Raw genomic sequence first — 25,450 nt, 5'->3', positions numbered from 1 at the left:
AGAGAAAGGAGGACTCTTCAGAGACCACCTATATCAGCATCAGTGAAGAAGAATCAAGACTTTAATTCAGAGGAACCAACTTTCATACCACTTTGGGAGTATAAGTAAAGATCATCCAGGAGCCTGAAGACAGACACATCACCTGGTGAATGGTTGCCTCTGAAGCTGAGGTAGCAGTGCCCATCCACCCTACTCTGGATCAGCTGAAAGTGTGGCAGAATTCATGTATAGTTTGGTGGTGATGACATAGTTCTTACTACCCTTTCCACAACATTTTGGTGGCTGAAACAAGAATGGCTGGAGTAATGGTGAAGAGCTCCATGCCTCTGAGACAAAGATGTCTCTGGAAGTAGGTTTTACTAGTCAGTAATGTTTGCAGCCTTCTCTGGTAGCTACGCAGCCTTCATTGTCAAATATAAATTAAGGTTGTGGAAGAAAGGCCCATAAGTTGGGTTTTTTTTCTCTCCAGAGAGAGAAAAGACTAGTTCAGAAAATTTGACTTCTGAGGGTCTGAGACGTATAAAAGATGGGTGCCCTTGAGATTGATAATACTCTAACAAGAACAGCTACCTGGTGTGTTGGTCCTTGCCAGAGTATGGATGTTTTCATTAGACCTTCAAATGGATGTTCAAATGAAGCTTAAGGACTTTCCTTATGACAAAAGTAAGCTCTTTGTAGAAAGTGTGGGGTTTTTTAAAGAGGAAAGACGTTAGAATAAAAAATGTCCTTAATGTGGAACTGAAATGGTTTATCCAACATGAGATGAGCACTCAGTGAGACAGGGTTTCATCTGTGCACCTTACTGAAATGAGGCATGGAATCCTGTGAAGCCCTGCCTCATTCAATACCTACATAAAGCAGGTATTGCCACATTGTCTAGCACAAACCAAATTTCACAATCTGCATGTTCAATACATCACTTTCTCTTTATAACCATGAGGAACCATTATCAGAACAGTTTTGGAACTACATAACAACTGCACATGCATGAATTACAATTTTTAAAACATAACCATAGAATCAAAATGTAACTTCACCAGGATAGAATAAATTCAGGGCTGGAAGGGACCTTGAGAGGTAACCCGGTCCCCATGGTGAGGGAGAGCCAAGTACACCCAGACTAGTCCTGACAGTTTTTTTGTCTAACCTGTTCTTAAAAACCTCCAGTGATGGGGATTCCACAACCTCTCTTGCAAGCCTATTCCAGTGCTTAACTGTTCATATCATTAGAAAGATTTTCCTAATATCCAACCTAAATCTCCCTTTTTGCAGATTAATCCTATTACTTCTTGACCTCTTTATATGAACCCTTGAACATATTTGAGACTGTTATTGGATCACCCCTCAATCTTCTTTTTCTCAAGACTAAACATGTCCAGTTTTTTAACCTGCCTCATAGGTCAGGTTTTCTAAACAGTTTGCTCTGCTCTGGACATTCTACAGTTTATCAACTTTCCTAAAGTATGTTGCCCAGAATTGGATCCAGTGCTCCAGCTGAGGCCTCACTGGGACTGAGTAGAGCGGAACAATTACCTCCCATCTTACATATGACACTCCTGTTAGTACATCCCAGAATGATAGATGTCAAAAGGCAATTTGCCTCACTAAGGAATATGTGCATGCCAAATCCCCTCTTTCTGCCTTGAACTGCTGAGGAACTAGACTTGTTTCAAAAAGTCTCAATTTTTTTAATATAATGGAAAAAATATGTACGTGGGGGTAGAGTAAGGGTAGGAGTTTTATTCTTTTTTTGCTCAAAGAACAATTTTCCCAAAACAATTTCACTGTCTAAAGTAGTGGAACACCTGGAAAGTTCATCCAGAAAGGTGAAAATTTAAAAAATTTGAGCAACTTTGAAAAAGAATTCTTTAAAAAGGAAAATCCTTAAGCAACCATAGCTATAGAGGGCACAGCGAGCTTGCTTTCAGTAGTAGAGAGAACCTGTTCTGTTTCTATTGAAACATTACCGTAGAATATTGTAATCTCAAACACTACAGCATTGTGCATGAGAACTAGAATTAGAACTGATCATAAACAAGTTAGGTCCAAGTTTTCTGTTGAACCTGAATGAAATGTAAAAAGTAAACATTGCATAAATGGAGAAAAGTTAAATTAGATTTTTTGCAATTTAAAATGAATTACAGCGCAAATGAATCCTTAAAAAAAAAAAAAAAGATTTCTGCCTGGATGGCTTTGCTCTTCCCCTGCGCTGTTCCCCTCCCCGCCCCCCCAAGGACCTGGCTATTCATATAAGGGAGCCTATTTCCCTCCCACCTAGTATGTACACTGAAACTTAATCATCCCTAGGGAGTATTTTACCTTTGCCTACTGCATTGTAGCCCTGCTTTTTTGTATTGCAGAAAAAAACTAATAAATCTGTGTGTGATTAATACTGTCAGTACTGCCGATGTATGTGTGCACAGTCAGCTGTGGTCCTTCTGAAACAGCTGCTAATACTACTAGGAAAGATTAAGATGTGTAAATAGAGTGCATATCCTGTCTTCATGCGTTGTAGTAAAACTAGTCTTAAAAATAACCTTCGCTGGGGTCAAATTTTTAGGGAAGGGGACTAGAAATTGGGAGTGGCTTCAGATGTAATGATATACTGTGGTGTAGAGCGAGGAAAAAATTACAGTAAATGTTTAGAAAACATTAATTTTTTTAATAAGATTTGACACATTTGGCATCTACCTGATTTACAAGGAGGCTGGGGCATTAATTGATTGACTTCAGCTGATATTTAATATTTGTGTTTTGTGATTTATCAGCATTTCATTTTTAGTCAGGGATCTGATCACTGCTACTCATGATACATTAGAGTAGGCTGTTGATTTTCTAGTTTAACAAACATCTGCAGTTCTGTTTAGTCAATTCCATCTGTCAGATGCTAAATGACCTTACTCCTGAATCATATTTATTGATACAGGCACAGTCTACACAGAATAGTTAACACCACTTAGAGATATCATCTGTGTCAACTCAGGGCTGACCAGCTTTGACTGATATAATCCACAAATCAATTTGTGGACATCATAGCCTAGTTTCATGTGAATGTAACAGATGCAAATGGTGGGGTGGGGAGTATTTTTGTGAGTGTTTCCTCTTCCTTTTGCACTGTTTGAGTTTCCTGCAGCTGTGTAGCTTGGGGTCCTGTAATCATGGTACTTTTTTGTTCGCCACTTTGTATCTCGGTAAGATGAGCACTGAAATATAGTTATCCCTTCCAAAAGGATCAGGCTGAAGCAGTCAAGTACTACTTCATGATTGCTAACCATAGTCCCAGTCATCATTAGCTGGTTGAGTGGTCCATTGCAAGGGTCTGCTATATGAGATCTGTAAATATGTTAGTACATTAGTTTTCATTGCTTTGGGAGCCATGTGAGGTGGGGGTTGGGGGAGTCTGTAGTCCTGAATTTGCTCATTACTGAGGAAAACGACTATGGCCTGACCTACATTACAAAGTTAGGTCGACGTAAGTTGTGCATGTCTACCCTCAAAGTTGTCTCCCGCCAACATAAGTGCCCCGTTATGGAGACTCAGTAACACCGCTTCCTCAAATGATATTGAACCACACTTGACCTGCGGTGGTCAACTCAGTGCAAAGGTAGACACTACATCAGAGGTGGGCAAACTACGGGCCACATCTGGCCCATGGGACCGTCCTGCCCCGCCCCTGAACTCCTGGCTGGGGACACTAGTCCCCGACCCCTCCCCCACTGTCCCCTTCCCCTGCAGTTATGCCGCTGCGCGGGCAGCTCTCTGAAAGGCAGCGTGTTTAGCTCTGGACAGGCGGTGCAGCTGCCAGACATGCTGCTTTGAGCAGCATGGTAAGGGGGCCAGGGCCGGGGAGTTTTAATAAGGGGCAGAGGGTCCCGGGGGGCAGTCAGGGGACAGGGAGCAGTGGGTGGTTGGATGGGGCAGAGGTTTGGGGAGGGTGGGAGTGGGGAGGTTAGATGGGGTGGTGTCCTGGGGGGGGACGGTTAGGGGAGGGGTCCCGGGAGGGAGCGGTTAGGGGACAAGGAGCAGGGAAGGTTGGATGGGTGGAGGGTTCCGAGGGGGGCAGTCAGGGGGCAGGAAGTGGGAGGGGGCAGATAAGGGACAGGGGCTAGGCTGTTTGGGGAGGCACAGCCTTCCCTCCCTGGCCCTCCATACAGTTTCGCACCCTGATGTGGCCCTCAGGCCAAAATGTTTGGGGAGGAGTATGAGAGCATAGTATGGAGGTGAGAAGCCCTCCGTGGTGAAGGAACAGGTTAAGGACTATTTAGAAAAGCTGGACATGCAGGAGTCCATGGGGCTGGATCTAATGCATACAAGGGTTCTGAGAGAGTTGGCTGATGTGATTTCTGAGCCATTGGCCATTATCTTTGAAAACTTGTAGCAACTGGGGGAGGTCCTGGATGATTGGAAAAAGTTAAATATAGTGCCCATCTTTTAAAAAGCGGAGGAGGAGAATCCAGGAACTACAGACTAGTCAGCCTCACCTCAGTCCCTGGAAAAATCATGGAGCAGGTCCTCAAGGAATCCATTTTGAAGCATTTGGAAGAGAGAAAGGTGTTCAGGAACAGTCAACATGGATTCACCAAGGGTAAGTCATGCCTTGCCAACCTGATTGCTTTCTATGATGAGATAAATGGCTCTGTGGATATGGGGAAAGCGGTGGATGTGATGTACCTTGACTTTAGCAAAGCTTTTGATACAGTCTCCCACAGTATTCTTGCCAGCAAGTTAAAAAAGTATGGATTGGCTGAATGGACTATAAGGTGGATAGAAACCTGGCTAGATCGTTGAGCTCAATGGGTAGTGATCAACGGCTTGATGTCTAGTTGGCAGCTGGTATCAAGCGGAGTGCCCCAGGGATCAGTTCTGGGTCCGGTTTTGTTCAACATCTTCATTAATGATGTGGATGATGGGATGGATTGCACCCTCAGCAAGTTCGCGGATGACACTAAGCTGGGGGGAGAGGTAGATATGCTGTAGGTAGGGATAGGGTTCAGAATGACCTAGACAAACTGGAGGACTGGGCCAAAAGAAATCTGATGAGGTTCAACAAGGACAAGTGCAAAGTCCTGCACTTAGGATGGAAGAATCCCATGCCCTGCTACAGGCTGGGGACCGACTGGCTAAGCAGCAGTTCTGCAAAAAAGGATCTGGGGATTACAGTGGACGAGAAGCTGGATATGAGTCAACAGTGTGCCCTTGTTGCCAAGAAGGCTAACGGCATATTGGGCTGCATTAGTAGGAGCATTGCCAGCAGATTGAGGGAAGTGATTATTCCCTTCTATTCGGCACAGAAGCTGGTCCAATAAAAGGTATTACCTCAACCACCTTGTGTCTCTAATATCTGGGACTAACACAGCTACAACACCATTGCATACAATATGGAACACAGATATTACAAGATTAATGCATGCAGCAACTCACAAGCTTTCAATACAGTCTAAACGCTTTCTTATAATTCTAATACTTATTTTATCAATCTTAACTCTCAAATGAGCCAGACAGATTTGAGCTATGCATCTGTCAGTGTTCAATTGAGACATGGGGACCTTGGCAGGAGCTGGTGTCTGGTCTGCCAGCATCACAGGGGTCTTGAGAGCTCCCCCCTTAACACCAATGGAACGCCAGACCACGGTAAGGAGGAGAAAGAAGAGGACACAGGTGGATATGTTCAGAGAGATCCTGCAAGCCAGTGCTGCATTGGACCGTGAACAGAGGACCTGGAGGGTGAATATTGTAGAGAATATGGATAGAGAAAGAGCAGACAGGAGAAAGGCCCAGGAGTCGGAGAGGAAGATGCATCAGGACATAATAGGGCATCTCTAGCAGCAAATACAAATGCTACGGACTCTTGTTGACCTCCAGGTTCAAAAATCATGTGCTTGGCATTCTTTGCAGTCAATGGAGAACTCCATTTTAGTACCTCCTTATACCCCTCAACATTCCACATGGCATCGTGGACACATCCCTCGCCCTACCATTCCATGCTGGGAGACAATAAAGAGAACCAGTGTTGCATACCCTGACCTGTGAGAGCCATGGTAGCTGTATGTGTAGCCCAAATGAACTGAAATGGACATGAATGTTCTTTCCCCTTGTTCAGTTCTGTTCTGTTAATTTATTTCAGAAGTTCTTGTTGTATTTAATTGCACATTTTTGCACCTGTTTTGGTTGGCAATAAAAATCTATTTTTGGTAAATAATTCATCTTTATTATTTCACAATATATGCAGCAGAATGCATAGCACTCCTGAAGCACCCACTACTTGTTTTACAGGGCAACAGAACTCAGGATTAGTGATAAACACATGTAATAATTATAAATGTAGGGCAAGCACCACACAATTCCTAACAGTTCCAAAATGTAAGGACCAGATAGAGCACAGTACACCCCTCCACATTACTGTACCTAACTGTTCTAAGTACTCTTTCAAGGCCTCCCCCAGTTGCATAGCTCCATGTTGAGCTCTTCTAATAACCTTTGTGTCTGGCTGTTGGAACTCAGGAGACTGACTCTCCACCTCTGCCCTCCACCGTGGTGGCAGCTTTTCCTCCTTTGCCTCACAGATATTATGCAGGACACAACCGGAAGCTATAGCCATTTGGGATATTTTTCTCACTGAGGTCTGGTCTTGTGAGTAAACAACGCCAAGGTCTCTTTACTCTACCAAAAGCACATTCAGCTGTCATTCTGCACCTGCTGAGCTGGTAGTTGAACCTTTACTTGGTGCTGTCAAGGTGGCTGGTGTACGGCTTTATGAGTAAAGGGTAGGCTGGGTCCCCCAGAATCAATGCTGGCATTTCAGCATCACCAGTAGTAATCCAGCAGTTGGGAAAGAATGTCCTGCTTGCAGCTTTCTGAAGAGTCCCGTGTTCTTGAAGATGGGAGTGTCATGCACCTTCCCTGACCAGCCAACATTGATGTCGGTGAAGCATCTCTGGTGATCCACTAGTGCTTGCGTAGTCATAGAAAATTAGCCCTTTCTTTTGATGTATTCCATGGCCAGGTGCGCTAATGCCAAAATAGGGATGGGCGTGCCATCTATTGCCCCACTGCAGTTTGGAACCCCATTGCTGCAAATCCATCCACTGTGTCCTGCACATTGCCGAGACTCTCAGTCCTGCTTAGCAGGAGATGATTAATGACGCTGCACACTTGCATAACAACAGCCCCACCGTGGATTTTCCTACTCCAAATGATTTCCCGCTGACAGGTAGCAGTCTGGCTTTGCAAGTTTTCACAGTGCTATTGCCACTTGCTTCTCCTCTGTCAGGGCAACTCTCATTCTGGTGTCCCTGTGGTGGAGGGCTGGAGCAGGTGTGGCACAAAGATCCAGGAAAGTGGCCTTTCGCATCAAAAAGTTCTGCAGCCATTGCTTATTGTTCCCAATCTGCATCACGATGTGATCCCACTAGTCAGTGCTCATTTCTTGGGCACAGAAGAGGCACTCCGCTGTCTGCAGCTGCTCCAGGAACCCTACCAATATCCTTCAATTGGTTTTCACTGTGTTCCACAACAACATCTCCTCCACGAAATTGTCCTGTCCCCCATTGCTGCTGTTATTCCTGTTGTTCTGCAAATCCTGGAGGATTGTTTATCCTGCCTTTGCAATGTTAATGACAGAAGTGCAGAGCTGTGTGGTGTCCATGCTTCTGTCTGAGACAACGGACAGCGAGAAGTGCCGTGTGGTTTTGTGGGATTTGATGAGAAGTTGAAGCCTTGCTCCCAGTGACTCCTGCATGACTTGTTTCTCCCTCACAATGCATTGCCAAAATTTCCCAAAAGACAGTGCGCTGGACTATGATGAGTTGCATACTGAGAAACCTACCCATCGTGTATTGCACTGTGCATTGAGACAAGGATTCCTGGTGACTATTCACATTGCCGATGCAAGAAACCACATATACACATGCATGAGCAATATACTAATTGCAGCAGTTTTATGAGGGCCGTAACTTGCGTGGACCAAAGTTTGTAGTGGCCTAAGAACCTGTCTACATTAGGGATGTTTGCACCAGTGTAGCTATGCTGGTGCAAACCCTTAGCATAGATGCACTGTACCAGTGTAAAGTGGGGCTTTCACAGGTGTTACTTATCCCCTGTTGCAAAAATCCCTAATATAGACAGGCCCTAAGATATTTGAAAATATTAAGGAAACATGATAGAATTAAATGCTATAGCTTATTTTTGTATATTTTAGTAGCTAAATAGAGCTTATCTTGCAACCCAGAGGAATATCTATCAGTGACACGTTGACGTTGCACCTTGTACATTTACTGCAGTAAGTTCCATTATTAATATTATGAGGATATATGTCAAGCTGTTGCTATCCAAGGATTAATGACTGTTGCCAGAAAGATGGTCACTGTGAGGAGCATGATTTTTTTCATAGTGTAGTTGGACTGAAAGTGAGGGGACAGCTTTTAAAAAGGGCATTGGGGGAAGTGAGTAAAATGATGAATCTGGGATGCAGTTAACTTAAAAACAGTGTGTTATAACCTAACACATTTATTTACCTGTGTGACTAACCACACCTCAGATAATTAAAAGGGAAAGGATTTTAAAATTCAGCTACTTAGCACACTAGGCTATTGGTTTATTTTTTGCATTTGTTTTTGAACATTCAAAATCAGTTAATCCAACTTCACTTCCAGTTTTTTAATGTTGCAGTGTTTGTGTTTCAAACATTGCAGAGGAATATTTGTTTAAAAGTTGTTTTCATTGGCATTTTAAATGTGAAAATATTTCAAAATATAAAACCGTGTTTTGAAAAGTTTAAATTTTGAGTCAAATATCAGTTGAAGTCTCTCTCTAATTTTGGCCATTTAAGGGTTCCTAACTGTCTTAGGCTATGTCAACACTATCACTTATGTCAGTATAACTTATGTCGCTTAGGGATGTGAATAGGCTACCTCCGAATGATATAAATTACACCAGCCTAAGCACCAGTGTCAGTGTGGATAGCGCTATGTCAGTTGGGAAAACACCCTTCAGTAAAAAGATGGCACATATCTAGAAATAGGGAGGAGAAGGGTGTGGGGGAGCTTAACAAGCTAGTTATAATGAAATGGGCACTGAGTATTAAGCTTCCTGTTCCTGCTGTTGCCTCACTGGCCCATTCTTTTTCCTCCTAGCAGCCCTTTGATTTTACAGAGATTAGAGAGGAGATGAGGACCCATGCTTTCACCCACCAAGGCATTTGCAGAGAAATAAATATTTTCATGGAGATCATTTTATTCACTTAAATCAGCAAAATTGTCATTTGCTAATGGAGTTGTTTTTGGTGGGCGGATGGGGAGAGAAAACCCAAAACAGAATGTTTCATTTGGTCCTGCTCAGTGTGGAGTTTCAGGAGAGTGAGGAAAAGATCTGTTTATCCACAGCCAGATGCACTATTAAAAGTTCATACTATCACTTTGACATTTAGAGTAGGACTCAATGTCTTTGTAAATTCCTCTTCGTATTACCAGTATAGGTCTCTAAGCTCAGACTGTTTCACAAACCATAACATTTTTTAGTGAGTGATTGATCTGTATTATGTGTCCCAGCCATCAGAAGAATCTTGGGATGTTGCTTGTATAAACTGTAATACAATCTGATGCTGGGTATTTGGTTACAGACGTTCATAGACCTATTGGCGATACTCAATCCTCCTGGATTTGGGAATAGGGCTTATCTGATACCTTCAAAAAAAGCCCCTCATTTTCTCTGTTCCCCACTTAAATAACTCAACACATCTGGTAACACTGTAGGATCATTGTCCTTTCAGTTCCTCTGCAGCTCATATTGCTACAATATTTCTTAAGTATCTGGTTACCTAAATGGCAACATGATTTTTTTTTTTAGTCTGTTTTTATAGATCTTACAAATTAACCCATATGCATCACAAGGAGAGGAAAAAAAGCCGCTAATGAGCACCATTTCTAAAGTTAGCGCTCGCTCTTTCTCTCTCTCTCTCTCTCTCTCTCTCTCTCTCTCTCTCTCTCTCTGTCTAGGCATATGTATCAGAATTAGTGTTTAAAAAAGCTTTGTTGCAAATACTTAACGCTAGCATCAGAATGTATTTTTATTAGCAAATAAAGCATGCCTCAACACTGAAATTTCTGTTTGGGGCTTTATCATTTAGCTTAATGTCTTCAATTACAAGAATGATATAAACTGAAACAAAATCCTTTAATTCAATAAGAACTAGGCTGAATTTTAGGAAGCAAAGAGGGGAATCAGATATAGAATCATACACATAGGAAATTAAACATTCAAGAAATTAAAACTTTGTGAGCACAACTAAAGGGATAGCCTTAAGGTGTGCTTATTTGAAATGGCTGCATTTAATTTAACAGTAAATCCCAGTATTTTGTTCCAATTAAGACAGTTCATGCACACGGTTCTAAATTGTACAGTAGTTCCAGTGAGACTATGGACTGCTTGTTTTACATTCTGGATCAAGTTCAGATTTTTAGGCTTCGCTTGAATGAAATAAAAAGTCTGAAGCCTGAAGATAGTATAGATTGATAAATCTGATTTAAACATTCCTGTGTTGCAGACTGTTTCACTCTATGAGTACAGCTGACCCTTAGGCCATACACTAAATACATCCACAGAGCATTCCCAGTACACTCAAATACTAAATGATCACATTTGAAAGGTTAGCTTTCTATGGATTCTGACTTTTTCTGTATTATCAGTGAAGATTAGAATTTTAGTAGCTCCCAGTGAGGTATATAGTGAAATATCTACTTGGCAGCAAAAACCCCCAACAAACCCAGATGGGATTATTGTCTCATATTCATGAACTGGAATTTAGGAGTACTGTGTATATCCTTGTGAGGATACACTCTATAGTTCACACTCTTAGGAAAATAAATATTACTTGGTTCTCATTTGTATTAACTTAAAGCTTTGATAGAAAGAGAAAGGACTTTGCTTAAAGTTCCAGTATGGAGATTTGGATCTGGTTTCTTCCTCATTAGGTGGCAAAAAAAATAATCTTGCCAGAATCTCTTCTGGTAGCCCATGCAGCCTTCCTAAGCGATGATCCTACAAGGAATGTTAGTGAGGCTTCTAGGCACTGTGTTGACAATCAGGTAATTGATCGTATTTAAAAAATAATGTTGGGGTTTTTTTGTTTCATTTTCCAGGTTGTGGAGCTCATATCAAGTGCAATTGGTGACCTAGTGCAAGGAATATACTATGACAATTCTAACTTATCAGAGGTAAGATTTTTGAGTCCTTGCACTTTATTCAAGTAGTTTGTTTTAAATAAATGTGTGACAACAGTAAATATCATGATGACTTTTTTGTTTGCTTAAAGGAAAGAGGAGAAAGGGGGAGGGATAGCTCAGTGGTTTGAGCATTGGCCTGCTAAACCCAAGGTTGTGAGTTCAATCCTTGAGGGGGCCATTTGGGATCTGGGGCAAAAATTGGGGATTGGTCCTGCTTTGAGCAGGAGGTTGGACTAGATGACCTCCTGAGGTCCCTTCCAACCCTGATATTCTATGATTCTATAGGACTAATTACAGTCTCAGCAAGCTTCAGAAATGCTTTTAGTATGGCACCTCAATTCTGCCATAATGGATGATGGGAACCACTAGAAATGCTTAGAGAGAGAGATTCTGTAATTTTTAATTCGTAAACAAACAAACAAACTTGCAGTTAGCATGGACACTAAACAGACCTCACTCAGTAATGCCTCTAGTAAGGGTTCTGTTAAAACAAGCTCATCAGAATACCCGCAAATAGTGGACTAGAAACATATTCATTAGTATTAAAAGGTTTAAAAAATGTGGACCAACATGTTGTCTGTGAACTGGTGGACAAATACATTGTATAAGTAGATTTTGCTAGGTCACATAATTTTTCATATCCTGGCTGCTTGGGTGTGTGGAATTTGCAGTCACTGAAGCCAAAATTTAAACCAGGACCTTTCTATTCGTAAATGTAGCAGCTTTATTAGGTGAGCTAAATGGAAGTCTTGTGCTGAGGCACAAAGAGCTGTGCTATGCTCCTCTTTAAAAAAAAAAAAAAAAAAAAAAAGTCATTCTTGCATGTATCACAGAGAGCAATTGACCTGGTCAAAGAAAATGGTTCAAATCATTTACATGACTCTGAGGTGCAAAGTTTATTTCAAAGACAAATATAAATATGCCACACTACTGTTGTTACTTTGCTGCATGGCAGGACTCTGATGAACTGCTTTGATTCTTTTGATGAAACTGGAATTAAGATTTTTTGAGTCACTTATTAACGTGATTTCATTTTGGCAGAATGGTAAACTAAGAAATCTTGTTTCGTTTACCATGGTTATCTCTTAACACTGTGTGTATTAAGAAGTTCCTATTTTAGAATCCTCATTATTACCTCTTCATTTCACCTAATAGCATGTTTTTACTCTATCAAAAAGCATGGATTTACACTATTGAGATGATCACAAGTGTGTGCATATGCACATTGTAAGCTAGGATGTTTTTTAAGTGGAGCATATTAACAGAAACAAAACAATCTCAGATGGGCAAGCCATTTCAGAAATATTAACCTTAAAGGAATAACATTGGGAGGCAAGATGGCTTGGGGGATAAGTGATGGCATATGGAGCCCCTCACTTATAAGTCTTCAGTTTAAAATAGAGCTCAGGCTAATCCTGCTATCTTGTTGTTCAGAGCAAGTGAAATGAGTTATCTCAGTTTAGCTCCAAGTAGATATAAGTCTAGATCATATAAAGTACCATCACACTTGGCATCCATGTTAATGGTAGTGGTTAAAAGGGCATGGAAGATATCTTATTCGCTCACCCCTAGAACTTATTCCTCTAGGTTAGGGTTGAGGCACATGACAAAAACTATGTGGGAAGTTTGAACTACTTCTGCACCTGCTATACCTAATCTGTAGACAAACAGATGACTTCAGTCTTCCAGTTTGCCAGTTAAGCTACCTCTCTCAAGCTCTATATGCAAGGCTATATTTTAAAAGGAAAAACATATTTTTATTAATACAAATATGTTAAAAGAACTTTTAAAATTGTATTTTATATAAGCCGGGCAGGTTTTTCTAAATACAACCAAACCTCAGCTATGTTTTACTTAAAATAGCTTTTTTAAAGGGTAAAGTTCACATAGGTGACTTTAGCAATGGGGCTGCTTCACTGTGATTTCATTTGCACATTTTAGATTAACCACATCCTCTGTATTACTAGAAATGTTCTTGACTTTTTTGGGTGTCTGCCATTGCAGCAGGTCTTAGTCCTATTTCTCTTTACTTGGCAGCATGTTGGTCTGAGGGCTGTCAGGAGATAATCATACTACCTCAGAAGAGCTTGAAAAATGTAATGCTCTACCACATTTATAAAGCGCTCAGCAAGCATAGGGAAAGTGTAAGATCACTGAGCCCAGCTGAAAAATGTCAAGTTAAAGATACCAAAATAATGGTTTTGTTTTTATAGTAAGCAATGAGCTATTCTGTCTGGCAAGAGTTGGGAGTACAATGATGCTTTACTAAAATAAACTGGATTAATTTAAACATAATTAGTATGTTGTAATAATATAAATTAACACATAGTATAGTATCTAAAGATTAGACTTTTAGTGAGTCAGATATGGCCACCAGTTAAGCCCATATCAAACACAAATGTGTGACCTACTTTACTTCCTTTATGATCTATTCAGCCAATTGGAGAACACTGAGGCTTGTTTCATAATTACACATATTATCTTTGCTAGCTTCCCCACACTACTCTGCCAATGCAACACCCCTTTCTGCCTGCATCCATGTCCTGGACGTGTCTTGAGCAAACATTGCCTCATGTGCTATGTTATTTGGTGGTCCTGTCTTAGTTGCATCAAAAAGTCATAATATGTGACCAAATCTAGAATCTGAACTGAAGTTTCCAGTTGTAAAAGAGTAATACAAAAATTTACAATGCCACTGTACTCTCCAGTGTCAGATAACTCCTGTTTCTTATATAGAGATGTTAGTAGATAACATTCTTCATAATAGAGAACCTTGTGTTATGAATTTGGAAAAACAGAATATTTTTTAAAGTCCGAGGCAGAAAAATTGGGCTTCAAGTGAGAAGTATGACCATAAAATGGTGCTTACAACCATCATGTGCTGTACAACCTTTTGTTCAACAGTCTGTGGTGAGCTGTGCTAGATGTCCACTTTAATTGTTAGATTTAAACTAACTTTTACAGTGAACTACATCATTTGTTATAATTCACTCCTCTCTGACACATCAGGCCTATGATCCCTTGGAATGTTTTTGTTATACCATCTTTGGATGACTATAAAGATTAAATATATTTTTGCCCCAAGCAGATTGGCCTGTATAGACTCCTTGAAGACATTTATTGGATGTAATTATATGACAACTCTGTCTATCATTTTTCCTTTGCAAAGCCATACTGTGGCCAGCCCATTTTATCACTTTTTAGTTGAGCCCTCTTCATCATCATCTTATTTATATAGTGAGTAAAACCATTCTGTAACTGAAATGGGCAAATAAAAATAAAGATTCCTCCCTTTCTCTGTTATTTTGAATGATACTTTAAACCAAAAGCTATAGGCTTTAGTTGCAAAGGTAGCCTAAAGTTTAGTTTTATGAGTGTGAGTGGAAGGGACTCTTCCAATCTTCTTCCATTTTCTCAAACCTACATCTAGTTGAAATTAAAAGTTCGAACCAACCAAGGTGCCTCTTACACACTGTGGATTGCAATGAATAGCCGTGTCAAAGTGGGCTTTTTCTTGAAGGTTCAGTTGTGGGCGTGGTTGCCCTGTTTCAAAGAAAAATACCACTTATGGTGATCCTAGCCTCCATGCTCAGCTCTTTAGGAGTGAGTAGGCCTTCTAAAACTTACAAACCTCTTCTAAAACATTTACAATATACTTTAGGACTTCTAGAGTGCCTACATCTGAGGCTCTCAAAGCACTTCACACTTGTTAACAAAGGAAGCCTCAAAATCCTGTGAGTAGGGGAAGTATTGCTGTCCCCATTTTACAGATGGGGAAACTGAGATATAGAAAAGTAGAGTTACTTTTTCAAAGTCATGCAGCAAGTCTGTAGCAGAGCCAAGAACTTAGATGCACTGGTTCTTAGTCTTGCACTTTACCTACCAGATCATTCTTATTAACTTAAATGAGAAATTAGGAGCTTTTTGAAAAGGAACACTGCACTACTTTTCCTTAGCTCCTGAATCTGAATATTCACAATGTCTCATGCTAGACACAACCAGCTTGATTATATCGTTTTTAACAGTGGAATGTTAATAGTCTTTCTCGACTATTACTCTTTTCTCTGCAGTCTGAAGTAGTTCTCCATGATGAACTACTTTTTGTAGTAAAAGCATATGTTTAAAATTTAACTTTTCCCAACCATCTTTTTAAAAAAAATTCTATTGTTTTAGAGAGTCATGATGAAAGTACTGGAGCACTCCAGCATGTGTTTTATTGGCCCATTTGCGCTCACCCTTGTTCCTCACAAAGCACTGAAGGCATGTATTAATAGACCAATAAAACATGCTCTGTCATGTCCAACAAGCAGGAAGACATCTGTTAAAGCTTACATCAGTCAAATGAAAATGTTTTGTAGGATAAATGTGTTGCTACCATTAGAGAGCCATAATTTTATTGACTTATTTTTATCCTTCTGTGTAGAATAGAAGTTGTTGAACCATCCAATTTAAAACTCAAATCCTGAGATTGAATCAAAAATAAAATATGCTTGATTTATATATGCATTTTTATTTTAATAAGGATTAGACCAAAGTTTGAGTTGTAAATGGATTAGACAGTCTCATATTGTGCAAAATTAGGTGGCAAAGCAAGTGCTGCTGTGTATCCAAATAAAAAACCTTAGTTATAAAACGTATTCTGAATGTCTACATTTTTCATCCAAAAGATGTGACTTTGAGTCCTGCCAATTCTTGCTATGCATTTTGGAGCACTCCAATAAGGTGTGTGTTTTGTAACATTTGTATGCAGTGCTGAAAATGCTTACAAATGAATCGTGACATGTATTTATATAAATACCATCTAATTCTTCTCTGGGAGACACAGAAACCAGTTTGAGCTACTTTAAGGTGGTTTGGTGAGGTGGGGGGGGTGGATTTTAAGTGCTACTTTGTATTAAGTACATAAAATTAATTTAATATTTGCTACCATAAATGTGATAGGTATAAGTGGTAAAAATCTTGGTGTAAAACATGTGATGATTCTCTAGAAACTCTTTCTATTTTCCATTGCCTAGAAAGAGTATTTTTACAGTTTAAGCACTGTCTGAGAATTTAATGGCTTTACCTCCCAGCAAGCCAATTTCTTTCTAAAATCAAAACAGTAAATATTTGTATAAAATGTAAACATCTTTACTGATCTTGAGGTTGGTGAAATGGGAGCATCAGTTTTACTTAGAGTTTCCCACTTGCAGTTACAATATTTCAAAGTAAACTTTTAAAGCATCAGTTGTTAGGTTGTATAATGTGAAAAGTGGCAATGTTGTTTCTTTGTACTTTAAACTGTCAAGTCATTAAGGTACAAAGATAATATGAATATTGTACATAAGATGGATCTAATAATAAAAACAAACCAATTGCTAGACTTTAGTGTGTATAGTTTCAATTGAATTTAATGCTTAGAAAAGTGCTGGATTCACAGGCCTGGAGACCAATTTCTTCCAGTGCTGGCTTCCCCAGGGTGCCTTAACTATATCTTGGAGGGTCTGCCTCCATGAATGAGAGGTTAATTCAGCCACTGTTCATTCAGTTTTTGGCTCCTCTGACACAGCCAGCAGTGGTGCCAGTTGTGATGGTTTCTTTTGTGATTTAGACGCATCACGTCTCCTATGAATGAGTATGACTAAAACCATCGCCTTATTTCATATACGCCACTAAACAGTCATCAGATACTAAATGTCTGATCATGAACTAAAGCGATGTAAAGATGGAAAGTTCCAAATTCTGTTATCAATCCTTTGAGCCATCCAGTGACTCCTTCATCTTACTGATATAGAAGCTTCAAAAAATAAAGGGAGAAATCCCACCCATTTCACCTGCACAGGTGTAACTTCAGTTTTTGTGTAGTTTGCAGTCTATAGCTAATTATAGTTCTTCTCCTTGATGTGTTCAAATGATTTAGAGATGCTCTCCTATCAGCATAGCTACTGCCACTCATTTAGGTGGTTTTGTTGTGTCGACAGGAGAGCTCTCTCCCGTCGGCATAGCACAGTTACACGACCTATCTTACAGCAGTACAGCTGTATTGGAACTTGCTAGTGTAAACATGGCCAAACTGACACATGACAAGCTTTATCAGGAGGTAATGTTGTTGAACTGAATTACAGCTGTAGGTCTTTTTTTTGGGGGGGAAACAATGGTTTTTGCCTAGTCCAGTTGTTGCAATGCAATTTACAAAAATTTCACTGAGAGATGACTGCCTTCATGGCATTTGGTTTAAGTATTTTTACCATAGAGCGCTCCTGAAAGAAGGTTGTCAAGACTTTCTCTGACTGGACTGTATTATAGTTTGGCTCCCAAATTATGTATGCAGGGGATTCTCAATATCCATGTAAGAAAGTGCAATACATTGCCTTTGAGCATATTTTTTCAGCATAGAAAATTTAAATATGTATTTTGGATGTTTGAAAATTTTAAGTATATACAAAAGCTGTGTAGTATTCTGTTGTTTTATAAAAATATTAAGGAAACAGCAAAGTAGGGAACATTTTTTCAAAGTGCCTGTAGTAGAAGCAATGTAATATTGGTAAACTTTTAAATGTTAAGATTTTGCTCAGATCCTTCTAACAACTTTTTCACAATTCCACATTTAAGGACAAAAAGTGAAAATTTGTACATTTAAAAAAAAATCAGCATCTTTCAAAGATCAGTATCCAAAATCACTTTTTATTAGGGACAAATTTGGTGTTGTCACTGTAAATATATAATAAATCCACTAATTTCATTGGAGTTGCACTGGATTTACAGAAAGAGCAGAAATTAGCTCATCTGGTGAAATCATGCCCTCATTAATAGCCCAAATAAAGTATTTCTTTTAGATAACATTGTAGAAATTCAGAATAAGTTTCCACCTTTCTCAAATATTTTCAAGACTTCAAATGAAGGTCACAAAAATACTTAGTATTTCTACATTTTTGTCTAAAAGATGGCACTTTTGGAAAATGTTGTAGAATTACTTGCAATGAGTAAGGTTAGCAGGGTCTCTTCAGTAGCTGCAGTTCGTAGTGATGTCACAATCTGTATTTGGTGTGTGAATGTTTCAGAGGCTTGGTACAGCTAGCATTTTAAGGACTTTGTAACTTCATAAATGATTGTTTTTGTTAAACTTCCTAGTTTACTTCTCTTTTCATGCGGGTTAAAATAAATAATTGCAAAATCACTGCAAGTTGGTTGTCCTAATCTTCATCCAATAAGCTTTAATAAGCACACATTTTTATCTTAGCTGGTTGGTCCTGAGTAAAAAAAGTTGAGTCACAGCTTCCCAGAGCTTCATCTCCAGATTATTTTAAATTAACCTATGTCTGAGTGAGAAAATGATCGAGCATTTATTTTTGGTACCAGTTCTTATTTATCATTTTTGTCATTCTACCAATCATGGAAATTTGCATATATTCTGGGCTGAACTAAGGCATTATGAGGCAAATATCGTAGTAAAATGGGACCTACCTAAAGTTTAATCTTGACTTTGTAAATTATCATCACATACATAGTAGCAAACATGTCATTTTCTGTTCTTTCCCCTTCCTGTAAAAGGCAGGGGTGTGTCTGAAGGCAATGGAATTTTGATACAATGTTTGGTTATTTTGCATTACAGAATTCTGCTAATTTTCCCATCAATCTCGTATTATTTTCTATCCAGTAATGCAGCACTCCTTGGCAGTGTTCATAAGCGGGACGATTGGAGCTGAATAGAGGGATTTTATTTCATTTGTTACAAAATTCATGACAGATACTACCCAGTAGAAAATTATGAGGTCACACAGATTTAGTTCTTATTCATTTCCAAGCAATTTAATTGAAGTAACAGTAGGGGAGGGGGGTCTTCTTAGATGTTTCTTTTCTCACTTTGTAAAATTTTACCTTTTGGCTCAGTCAGTGCTGTAAATTTCATTGTATTGAGAAATTAAATATGATGCTTAATATTTAAATTTTGAAACCATTTCTTTACATACGTACATTTATAACCTATGTTTCCTTTACCTTTTTAAAGGGGACCTGCAAACGGGTCACAAAAACTGGACTTTGAGATCTTTTTTACTTCTTTACAATTAATAAAGAAAGCTTGACATTTATATATGTATATATAAAAATTAGAATGTCAGGATCTGTCTAGCCTTGAAGACACTGATTAGTGAAATGATGACATCACAAGAGCCAAGAGAGTTAAGCTGAACAATTGACTGGGGAAAAGTGTGTGTCAGATTGTTAAAACTGATTATATTTTCTTTTGGTTTTGTTAAAATATAAATTTAGTTAACATTTTGGATAAAAAGAGACTGTTAAAGGTTTAGCATCCTTGATCCTACAGTTAAGGCATTGTAGCTCACAATGAACATCTGAGAGATCTGTCAGAGTCCTCCAGGGAAATTGAAACTTGACATTCCTGATATTTCTAATGTAAAAAAAAATCAAGATAATAGAGAAGCAAAAAAGACGCATCCCCAAAACATCCTTCACAGGCCTTTGGTCTCTTTTTTTTCCCTTCATTAAAATCCCATATATATTAGAATGTATAGGAAGAGGCTGTAGTGTAGCATTTGATGTAATCATATAGTGTCTTGACATGTTTCTTAGAAATGCCACTCAATGTTTAAATGGTCAGTTCTTTTCTTTCTTGCTTGCTGGTGAGAGGTGCCAGTGAGTGGTGTATTGCACAGGACACTTTTTAACCAGTAAGTCAGTAGGAATGTAATTGGCTGCCAGTGTTCATATTGTAGTGACATGAAAATTCAGAGGCAAACCTATTATAAAGATAATTGAAGCTCTACCCGCTTTAGTTTTGGCGGGGGGAGCAGCAACTCTACAATTCAGCAATTAAAATGCGCTGTAATGTTTTCACTTTTCCCATCACCTCGTGCAGGAATACTCTTTGGGCGAGTGGCTATTTTGCATGACACATTAAAGTCCGCAGCCTTGGAATTTACAGTAGGTGGTAGTTTCCTAGGTGGCATAGCTGTGTTTTTAATTTCCTATGTCATAGTTTCGGCTTTTTCATTTTAGCCTTCATTTCATTTTCAGCAAAACTGTCTTACACATGATATTGGAATATCAACTTGGAAAGAACAGATTTTCCTATCCCATAGTGCCTTGTTGGCAAAGAGCTGCCAGGCTGCAATGGAATTAGCAAAGCATGATGCTGAGATCCAGGATATGGCATTTCAGTATGGAAAGAACATGTCTATGAGTCATAAGGTATGCCTATTCTCTTTGTTCAGTCTTCTACTGAAAGGGTAGATGAGAACCTCTCTAATCTTCTTCTTTTGAGTCTCTTTTCGGTCTGAGTTTAGTGGATACTTTAAATGAATTCACTTGTAATTATCCAATTTGGCAATATGTATAAAGAGCCATATGCTTGTCACAGAAAACTACTGTTTATAAAATATTCAGTGTATCAGAAATGTATTCATATTGCATCAAGTAACTCCCATAGGTCCTGGGAAATGGAAAATATTCTTATACCACTCACAATTTTAAAGAACAGAGTCCTTCCCATGAATGACTGGGTCACTCTCACCACCACATACTAACAACTCTCTTTCTCCCACTCCCTCACCTTAGTACGCACCCGCCGACTTCATACCCCTTCCCAGCTGTGGCAAACTGTCCCTCCCCACTTTTTTGCAGCCTCTGCTAAACAACCCCCATCACTTCCCCAATATGGAGCTAAGAGGGTGGAGCCAAAGTACAGCTATCAAAGCAGAGGAGGATAGTGTAGGAATAGATCAAGGGACATGGAATTGGAGATGGGTCTCTGGCTGATGGTTGAATGTGTGTATGTAGGGGTGGGCTCCTGGAGGAGCAGGATCACAAGTGGCTGCATAGATATCGGAAGCCTAAGGCCACCATTGTCTGACATATGGTAAAAGTATAGTAATTTAAATGTTAAGAGTTTTTTGATATATGAAGTTTCTGGTTTGTTAATCCAGCAGTGCTCCTTTCCTAAAGTTATGTGAATTTAGTCTGCACTGGAGTTATTCATATCATTCTGGGTTTTCTAATCTTTAAATTAGTTTTTATTTACCTAGAGATAATCATTTCAATCCCTAAAAACTAAGTTGTACCAGTCTTTTTTTATTTAACAAAAATGTTTTCACCCTCTCTTGCAGCTACACTCGGACCTCCAGCCATTTATTAAAGGAAAATCTAGTGACTCTGTGGCTTTTAGTTTAAATTCTGCTCCTGTAGTCCTGCATCAGGAGTTTCTTGGAAGGGAAGCCTGGATTAAGCAGATTAGAGAGGTAAATTATAAATTAAGTTTAAAGTGAATTTGTAGTGTTACAATAATTTTTAGATTGGTCATTCATCTCCCTCTTCTCCCAGCTTCTGGAAAACTCTAGGCTCAGTGTTATGGGGCCATCTATGAAGAAACACAGAAGCAAAGAGTACTCAAAGACAGAGGATATAGAGGTTAACCCCATTCCCTAGCTATTCAGTGTCTCTTTGACTGCTGAAACATGGAGATTAGCTTTTAGCTCCAAATTCCTCTTTCCCTCTAGTAATTCCCTAATAAGATTAATAGATAAGAACAAGATGATTGTGTAATGCAAACTTGTGTGTTTGTCCAATGTCTAGCACTGTGGGGTTCTGGTCCATAACTAGGGCTCCTAGGCTAAATAAATAATAATGACACAAGGAGGAGGACAAGAACAAGTAAGACCCACCCAAAAAAAGGCAAGACTTAGCACCATCTAGTGAGCCTACATCAATTGCATGGGTTCCCCATGTCTAAACAGTCTTGGAAAGCACCCTCCCAGGGTTCCTACCCTAGTTGTGCAAGCTGCCCACCTTGTCAGGAAGATTTTTGGTGGTAATGAGGTAATGTGGAACAAAGATTTATTAGTATTAGTTTTGGATGCCCTGCTGGTGAATTTCAGCATGTGAGTTCTGGTGGTACAGATATCCCCTTTCCCATAACATTGTAGCTGTACCTGACAAGAAGAACTCTACCTCCGTACGTTGTCTGTCTTCAACATGTTGGCCATTTTGGTGCCTGTAGATAGAGAGATGACCAGAATCAAATTAAAATGGCTAAACTAATTAGCCTTCAAAGATAATTTAGAAAATGAAAGAGAGATGCCACTGTAAACTAAAGAGCCAGAAATTCACATTCGAGGTGGGAGCTCTTTTGCTGCCTTTTCTGCTGTTCAAATTGAAAGTAAAATGCGGGAGGAGAGGCCAGGAGTGGGGCTTATGAGTAGTTCTACATTTATGACTGATAGGCTCAGAACTATCTTCATGTGCTGTGGGCGAAGAGGCGGAGTCGCAGTAGTGAGCCTTGTTAGATACATTCTCATAGGCGAATATAACCTTACTCTCATACAGGAAAAATACATTCTTTCTGACCAAACTGAGGCCTTCTAATTTTAAAGTTAGAGAATGGTAATTCAGCATATGACTAAAAGTCTTAGAATTCTGCAGCCTTGACACAAGACTCCTGTATGTGTTGAATGAAAATAGATTTGGATGAATATGTTTCAAAAGTTTTCATAAACTGCGCTGTGATAATACCATTACCCTCTCACTGCAATTTCCGATCTGCAGAATCCAGAATAGGTTGCAGGATTCCAGTTCTGTCTGTCCACTAATTAATTCTTTTTAAACTAAAAAGGGACATTATGCACGCACTGAAGCAATTCTAACTGAAAGAAAATAGGGTGGTAAAAGGTTTTTGTTTTTTGTTTTTTTCCCCCATGGAAAGCAAGTAGTGTTTCAATTAGCTATCATTACATCAAAATACAAAATGGGAAATCTACCATGCATCCTCTTAGATAATATGTTAGAATGTATTTGTTCATCAATGCAACTTAAGTTGATGATAGTTTTGCAGCTTCCACAAAAAACATCTCATTATGAGTAAAGGTTAGCGGTGCAAATCCAAATACTTCGTTATACATGTTCAATTAATAGAATCATAGAAATGTGGAGCTGGAAGAGACCTTGAGAGTTCATCCAGCTCCCACCAAGTAAACCTAGACCATCCCTGAAAGGTCAGTCCTGTTCTTAAAAACCTCCAGTGATGGGGATTCCACAACCTCTCTTGAAAGCCTATTCCAGAGTTTAACTACCTTCCTAGTTTGAAAGTTGTTCCTAATATCTAACCTAAATCTCCCTTGCTACCAGGGCCGCCCAGAGGGGGGGCAAGTGGAGCAATTTGCCCCCGGGCCCCGCAGAATACTATAGTATTGCAACTTTTTTTTATGGAAGGGGCCCCCGAAATTGCTTTGCTCCAGGCCCCCTGAATCCTCTGGACGGCACTGCTTGCTACAGATTTAAGTCCTTTACTACATGTCCTCTTTCAGTGAACATGGAAAACAATTGACTACTATCCCTCTTTATAAAAGCCCTTAACATATTTGAAGACTATCAGGTCCTCCCTCAGTCTTCTTTTCTCAAGACTAAACCTGCACTGTTTTTTTAACCTTTCCTCAATTCAAGCATCCTCTGCTGCCTCACACTACTGTGTGAAGGTATTAATGGCAGAACCACCCCTGAATCCCCTCAGTTGCCACCCATGACGGTTGCTGGAGCTGCTGCTGTTACTTTTGCAAGTCCTTTGTTTCGTCTTGTACATAGTACCCATTGGTTAGTTTTGAGAGTTTTAGCATATTTTAGAATTAGAATAATAGTTGATAATTGTGCTGGTGCCAATTCCGGAATCCTGCCTTGGTCTCTAGGCTACAAGTCCTGTTGCTCTTGCAGCAAATCAATGCCTGCCAAGAACTCTCAGTCCATCTGTCTTAAGCGCTGTGGGAAGCTCAGGTCAGTGACAAATGTCACACATCTGTAAGAGGTTTAAGCCCTGCTCTAAGAAGGACAGAGCAGCCAGAATTAAGGATTTACTCTTGGAGTCAGTGCGCCATCCATCATTAGAGCCTTCAGAGCGGGTTAGCAGTGCTTCTCCTGATTTGGCTGTACTGAGGGAAGAGATTGCTGTTGCCAGTACCAAAGAAAAGGCACCATAAATCTTTTAAGGACTCAGCACAAGATACTTCAAAATCTTTGGAGCAGATGTCTAGCTCATGCAAGGACATGTAAGTGTGCTCAAATAAGAGGCACTTTCCAGTGCAGGCCTCAAGTCATGGAAGATCATTGTCTCCAGAGCTAAAGTCAGGCCTATTGAGACTGATTCCTACAGTTTCTGCCTCAATGTTTGCTCAGATATCCGTACTGCAGGATCAGGAGTCTTTCCCAGTGCCGTCCACATCTGAAGCTTATGCAGTCACTAGAGAGTTGTTGAACCTGTCAGTACCCATTTCCCTGGCCATTCAGAATTTTTACCTGGCACCCATGCCAAAGGTATCGATGTCTACTCTTCTTGCTCCAGCTCTACACATTGTACGGTACTGTCAGACCCGATAGTTAACGTACCTCTTGGATTGGTACTGACCAGGGGAACCACACATGATCTTGCCAGTGCCTCCATCCTCAGGCTATGAACCTATCTTCCCAATACCAATGGGGTCAGCTCCTCCCAGTCAGAAGAAGCGGACTCCTTATTGGACTCTGAGGTCAGTTCTTACATGTCACAACCTGTGCACATTCATCAGCTCCCATGGAGTGCCTACTCACTATGGTACCCGCCTCAGTTGCAGCATGGCCCATATGACAAGGATGCATGGCCCAGACATAGTTGGGGTCCAGTGCCCTATCAGTGGCCTTTCTGGAACCCTTGGAGTCTACCTCCTCAATCAAGGGCATCCCAACACCATTCACATCCTGCTTTTTCAGCTGTGCGTTGTGAGCACCTACACCAGAGTCAACCCACCCTTGGTGTTGGACCTGGTACCATGCATATGGATGTTCACTCTCAGGAGCTGCTGCTAGAGGAATTGGAGGAGGCTCAGTCTCACCAGCCCTTGGCCTCTTCATCTTCATCCCCTGATGAGGCAATGGTAGCAGAATCTGTTTCTCCACCTGCTTATGATTACCAAGACCATCAGGAGTTGTTGAAGAGGATGTTTGTGCTTCTGGATATCCAACCAGAAAAGGTCCAGGAAAAGTTGTGCAGGCTTGTAGGTATTTTAGCCTCAGTGGAACCTTCTAGGGTAATGCTCCCGATTTAATGGGGAGCCTGTCAGGGTGCCATTACAGACCCAATCTTCCCTGCCCCCCTACCACTAAAAGAGCAGAGAGGAAATACTATGTCCCCTGGCAGGGCTTTGAACATTTCTGTAATCATCCCCCTCTTGGTAGCTCCTTGGTAATCTCTTCAGCTAATGAAAGAGAGGAGAAAC

The 25,450-nt window shown here is 40.0% G+C and overlaps 2 protein-coding genes across 2 annotated transcripts in view; both read left to right on the top strand.

Annotated features, from left to right (window-relative positions):
- PDSS2 (decaprenyl diphosphate synthase subunit 2) overlaps nt 1-25,450 on the top strand; it is a 195,643-nt gene that overhangs the window by 143,310 nt on the left and 26,883 nt on the right. Inside the window, exons 4-6 of the mRNA XM_073336930.1 lie at nt 11,136-11,210; nt 20,235-20,408; nt 21,323-21,454. Coding sequence (XP_073193031.1) covers nt 11,136-11,210; nt 20,235-20,408; nt 21,323-21,454 — 381 coding nt within the window. The remainder of the gene's footprint in view (nt 1-11,135; nt 11,211-20,234; nt 20,409-21,322; nt 21,455-25,450) is intronic.
- BEND3 (BEN domain containing 3) overlaps nt 21,408-25,450 on the top strand; it is a 65,967-nt gene continuing 61,924 nt past the window's right edge. The window contains exon 1 of the mRNA XM_073336921.1: nt 21,408-21,454. The gene's annotated coding sequence lies outside the window, so the exon portion shown is untranslated. The remainder of the gene's footprint in view (nt 21,455-25,450) is intronic.

This window comes from Lepidochelys kempii, chromosome 3, assembly GCF_965140265.1.
Source record: "Lepidochelys kempii isolate rLepKem1 chromosome 3, rLepKem1.hap2, whole genome shotgun sequence".
Classification (NCBI taxonomy): Eukaryota; Metazoa; Chordata; order Testudines; family Cheloniidae; genus Lepidochelys; species Lepidochelys kempii.
Note: the sequence above shows the minus strand (reverse complement) of the source record. Positions and strands in the feature narration are given on the sequence as shown.